General features: G+C 38.9%; 1 protein-coding gene across 1 annotated transcript; it reads left to right on the plus strand.

Annotated features, from left to right (window-relative positions):
• The first annotated feature begins 288 nt into the window (after positions 1–288).
• IL22 (interleukin 22) lies at positions 289–4,992 on the plus strand. Its single transcript, XM_028531551.2, has 5 exons — positions 289–495; positions 920–985; positions 1,111–1,254; positions 2,188–2,253; positions 4,628–4,992. The coding sequence occupies exons 1-5, from the start codon at positions 310–312 to the stop codon at positions 4,703–4,705; spliced, it is 540 nt and encodes a 179-aa protein (XP_028387352.1). The 5' UTR covers positions 289–309; the 3' UTR covers positions 4,706–4,992.
• Positions 4,993–5,703: the final 711 nt, after the last annotated feature.

Below are 5,703 nucleotides of genomic sequence, written 5' to 3' on the forward strand. Positions count from 1 at the left end.
GAGGCGGCGTTCTGTGGGCTCCTCCAGTGGTTAGGTAGTTCTCAGAAGACAGCGCTGGAACTTAGATAATTGCTGATGTCATATTTTTACAATAAAAAAAATTTGGTGTTCTAGGGCTATAAAAGTAGCAGCTTCTACCTTTGTATCACAAGAAGAATCATTGAAACAGGTAAGTGTTTCAGCAAACTTAGTACGATTGGTTTTGTTGTAAAACTTCTCGATACTTATTTTTTTCTCTGCATGTTCTTGCTTTGTGATTCCAGGTTCTTCTACCTTAGCTGCTGATTGCTCAAGTTGGTGTTGTCTGTAATGGCCACCCTGCAGAAATCTGCAAGCTTTTCCCTTATGGGGACTCTGGCTGCCAGCTGCCTCCTTCTCATTGCCCTGTCGGTGCAGGGAGGAGCAGCCGTGCCCATCAGGTCTCACTGCAGGCTTGATAAGTCCAACTTCCAGCGGCCCTACATCACCAACCACACCTTCATGCTGGCTAACGAGGTACTCATCTCAATTTCTCTCTTTCATATCTTATCCACTTGGAACCCAAGAGTTCTTAAATTTTTCTGCAGAATACATCTGAGATCTCTAAGAACACAGCACTTATCTCTACTGGTAGACTAGAGATCATTTTCTGCTTGTTCATAGACTTTCTGAGGATTAGGTTTTATAGGGAGACCTTACATCTTGGCCTTTAAAATGTGTACATTGAGTTTCACTCCAAAAGGAGCCATGCAGTAGCCCATCTGATTATTCATTTTCCCTTTACTCCTCTGTACATTATTTTAGACTCATACAGACATCCAATTCTTTCCTCAGTCTTCAGGGGGCTGCTATTGGGAAAGAAGATAAAGTACATCTCTACTTACAGACTTTCCTTCTACGTCCTTGATGTCCAATCATTTAGTTCTTTCTTCTCTTCCAGGCTAGTTTGGCAGATAACAACACAGATGTTCGTCTCATTGGAGAGAAACTGTTCCGCGGAGTCAATGTAAGCCATAGTAGTGATTAGTAGGGCAGTGTGCCACCCATGGTTATTTGGAGCAGTGATGATGACTGTTTGGGTCTTCTGGATGTGCCCTTCTATGACCCCTGCTGTTTCACTTTTGCCTGCAGATGAGTGAGCGCTGCTATCTGATGAAGCAGGTGCTGAACTTTACTGTTGAAGAAGTGCTGCTCCCCCAGTCTGATAGATTCCAGCCTTACATGCACGAGGTGGTGTCCTTCCTGGCCAGACTCAGCAATGAGCTAAGCCAGTGTGTAAGTTCTTCTCCCAGCCTAAGTCCACCCACTCCTAGTTACCTGCCTTTCCTCCTTCTCCCATTTAGAGTTCTTTCCCCGTCCTTCTCATTGCCCCTTCCCATGGTGGCAGTAAGAGGTGCCTCAGCAACACTAATATAGGAGTCATTTGTAATCATAGAGTATTTGTATTTGCTTTAATTGAGTCACATTTTGAGTTTATGGTGATAGATGGGGTCTGAAAGACAAGTGCATATGGAAGGCTCATTTGTCCTTAGGGAAGAGCAACGCAGGGTATACGAGATGAGAAACGTGTTGGGAGCTGTAGGGAAAAACGTCTAGGAGTGGAAATGGGGCCACCAAATATACATTGATGAAGGGAAAGGATGGGAAAGAGAGAAAGAGGGGAATGGGAAGATTTAATGTTCCAGGGTGGGTGGGTGAAGACGCTTGCCCTTTGGCTGTCATGGGAGGTAACAAAATCAAAGGCATGTGTATTTGATGCCTCTAAACATGTAAAACTATGACAAAAGTTTGAGTGAAGTGGGAAGATCAAAGGGGACCTAGTACTTCTTGAGGAAGGCCCACTGTTCACATGAGATGTTTTACGTACCTTTCTTTTTCTGAGCATGCATTTTGGATGAGGTACAGTTATGGTTTTAATCTTGACAGAATTTGCATAAACCACTCCATCCTTTCCACAAACTTAAACCTCAGTAAGAGTTCCCAAAAACGAAGAGAGGTCCCATATAAGGGAAATTACTGGATTTTGGTGTCCAAGGGAATTGAAGAGCTCGGAAAATTTAGGTCACTGGTGAAATCTAGGTCATTGTGGGCAAAAATGCTGAGAACTTTACTTCCAGGTGAATTGTAACATACTTCAGTTAGGGACACTGAGGTTCATAAAGTGTCAGTATGAATGTTCAAATAACTCCTCTGGTTTTCACTTTGTAGCGCATTGAGCGTGATGACCAGCATATCCGCAGAAATGTGCAACAGCTGAAGGACACGGTGAAAAAGGTACTACTAATAATTATGAATGCTGAATCATGAAATAAGAGAGACAAATGGTGTTTCTTCCTTTTCTTTCTTTGACCACCTCAAGTTGTGATTTTTTACTTGATTCTTCTACCATTAGGTTGATCATTCAGGTGTATAAGCATAGAGATATGTCTATATATTTATAAATCACTTTCCAAATTTTGCAAGCTATAGAATTCCAGAGCTGTCTGGGGAGTTAGGTCATCTAATCTCCTAAGCCCCTGTTCTGGGGACAGCCAGTGGCAGAGCCAGGGCTAGAACCCAGTTCTCCGGAATCCCATCCAGACTAGAGCTCTTTCAGCAGCAGTATGTGTCAGTCTCAGCATTATTAGTTCTCAGGGAAACTTAAGATCCTTACAGTCTATGTAATCCAAAAAAGCACTTGTTAAAGAACAGAAAAGAGCCTAGGGGACAAATTTATTTGAAGTGACTTTTGAAGCCATTAATTTGATGATTTAAAACTTGAAGAAATAAACCCAGAATAATCATAACAAAAGAGCTTGACTGGAATATTGGCTAAATTTCTGGAATGATTGGTACTTATATTTAATTATCATAATTTAATACCTAACAACTACTGATTTGAATTTAAAAGCAAGAGTGAATAACCCTCAATTTTTTAAATACAATTTCAAATAGAATAAAAATATTAGTCATAGATTTATTATAGAAACATGAAAGTTTGAACTGGAAATCTTTTCTTCCTCTGTCCCTTTCCCTTCCTTTCCAGTCTACTCTCTGTTGCAATAAACCCTTAGGTAGATAGTGGGTAGCTATCTGGTGTAAGCCAGCATATATTTCTACAGTGAATGATACTGTCATGTGGCCTGTTTGGAAAAAGGAACAACTGTATAAGGCTCAACTAGCAAATGTGACTCATCCAAAAACTAGAGGAATGATTAGTGGCAGCGAAAGTGATGCTCTTGCAAGTAGGTACAATTAAACCTCAGAAGCATGAAGCTGATAAAATATTCAGCAATAAGCATAATCACAAATCCCCCTTTTTTTCCATCTTGATGTTTTCTACAAAACGTATTTCATCCTGAGCATGATTTAATGAGCATAATGGGTTCTTCCTTTGTAGTTTTTCACAGTGAAGCTCAATTCTCTTGTCATAGAACCATTACTTAGACGTGGAGGGCTGTGTATTGGCATGCCACAGCTAAGAAATGCTTTACCTTTCTGGTTTGAACATCCTTGATGTCCCTGATGTTGGTTTACTTTGTGGTCCTTAGGAAAGTGAAGTGTGAGAGAGAAAAATCTGATAGTGATCTGTGTGAGAGCAGAGATTTTGAAGCTTTTACTCCATTTTGAGAAAATCAGCATCCACATGTGCAATAGATTGCCACATGGAAGAGTGATGATGCTTTTTTACCCTGTCACTCAATAGGGCATGGGCAGAAGAGGGGAAGGTTGTTCAGAGAAAGTTCAATGTGAGGAAAAACTGGGCAGTGCTGCCTGAAATGGGAGGGAAATCTTGGGGGGTATGCATTTCCTGTCACTGGAGGAGAAAGCAGAGAGCAAACTGCAGTAGAATGGATGACAAGACAATAGGGCAAGATTAACTTTACATTTTTCTACACAAATATCCCTTGGCATTGTGGAAGAGTGGAAAGGTGAAATGGTGGAAGAAAGCAGGAAGAGAAAGGAGAGCAAAGTATAGAGGACAATGGTGACTCATGGCTTTTCTTCAGATGATCTAGAGTGAATTTAATAGAATAGATGAATTTCAGAAGAAGATGCTTTGGATGAATGTGGTTCTCTCTTCCATTGGGTTTGAATGCCTCATTCATTCACACCCTACTTGGAAGAAGAAGAAAGAAGGAGTGTTAGAATCTATATTTGATTTTCTACTAATTAAAGCAACTAACTAGGACTTATTTGGTATTTTCACAAAAGTGAAAACCTGTTTGTTTTGTCAAGAAGATGGGAACAGAAAAAGCCCATGTGTGTTGGTAAATGTGTAGTTTTGATTTAAGGCGGTTGTTATGAATAGTTAGTGGGTCATAGGCAGTGGCAGGACTATGGGGTAGGCCATAAAAGCATAATGGGTGGCACTCTGGGGAAGCCTCCATCTGTTTGCTCTGGTTAAGCAGTGGTTTTAAACAGCTTCTTTAGAGTGAGATGCAACAGAGACTGATGCCTCTTGGTGCCTCTCAGTTCAGATAGTCACAATTTAAGTTCCTTGGCAAATCATTATATTCTTGCTAAAGGGCATTGCCATTAATCTTTCACAAAAGGCTAAAATTTGGTTTCTCTCTCAGCAACCTAACCATGTCATCTTTTTCTAATGTGTCTCTCTTTTAAAAACACATGTAAATACTCAAATATTTGTTTTTTCTTATATTCACAGCTTGGAGAGAGTGGCAAGATTAAAGCAATTGGAGAACTAAATTTGCTGTTTATGTTCCTGAAAAATGCCTGCATTTGACCACAGCAAAGCTGGAAAAGTGGATAATAACCCTTCTTGCTGTTGGAAATAACAATAAGAGGCCCAGACTTTTTTTCCAAAAGGAAAATGGGAAAACAAACTCCAAGATTATGGGTAGATTCTAAATAAATAAGCCCCTGCTTAGCTTAAAAAAGAGAACAATGTCACTTGTGTCCATAAAACTAGAAGGTAGCCCTTGTAAGCATGAGATTTATTGCTAATGGTTTATTGTAGTGGGCCTTTTATACACAGAAATTTATTTTTAAGCAATTGTCTATTCTTACAAAATTTACTTCCCATTCCTTTTGGAAAAAAGACACCTAAATAACTTCCCTTTTATAATTAGTACCTTATTTGTATGAATTTATTTATTGTTATAAGTACACATTTTATTTATATCATTTTACTATATGGATTTATTTATAGAATTGTGATATTGCTACTTAAGTATAAGGCTAATCTTAATATTTATGACAATAATTATGGCTCTATAATATGTCTATTTAAACTCAATAAAACTTTAATATCTTAAACCTTGTGACTTTGTCATTTTTCCTTTGATATTATTGTTGTCATCACCATCCTCCTCCTCCTCCTCATCTTCATCATCATCATGTAATCATTTTCAATTGCTTAATGAATCAAGAACTTCATATAATTAACTTTGCTCTTGACTCACAGCAAATGAGATGACTATTAGGATTATCCCATTTTATAGCTAAGAAAACGGAATCAGAGCCACGTTAAAACCATTGTGTAACTATGAGTAGTTGATTCTTACTGAGCTCGGGCTATCTAAGTTCTGGGCTTTTTGCTATATCGCCTATATAGGTTTATTATGTTAATTCAGTGTGTAATTCTGAAATACAAAGGTAGGAAATTAAAAAGAATCCACCTGCACATTAGCAATTTGTGTATAAAAGGAAGGAGTGAAGCTGTTGGGGAAGAAATACATGGAGCCTCTATTGCTGCAGGTGAACTGTTTTAGTTCTAGTTCA

Source organism: Phyllostomus discolor, chromosome 2, assembly GCF_004126475.2.
Source record: "Phyllostomus discolor isolate MPI-MPIP mPhyDis1 chromosome 2, mPhyDis1.pri.v3, whole genome shotgun sequence".
Classification (NCBI taxonomy): Eukaryota; Metazoa; Chordata; class Mammalia; order Chiroptera; family Phyllostomidae; genus Phyllostomus; species Phyllostomus discolor.

Coding starts and splice junctions, on each gene's coding strand:
- IL22 (XM_028531551.2), top strand. CDS start 310: ATGGCCACCCTGCAGAAATCTGCAAGCTTTTCCCTTATGGGGACTCTG. Junction 496..919: donor CCTTCATGCTGGCTAACGAG/GTACTCATCTCA, acceptor CTTCTCTTCCAG/GCTAGTTTGGCAGATAACAA. Junction 2,254..4,627: donor TGAAGGACACGGTGAAAAAG/GTACTACTAATA, acceptor TTATATTCACAG/CTTGGAGAGAGTGGCAAGAT.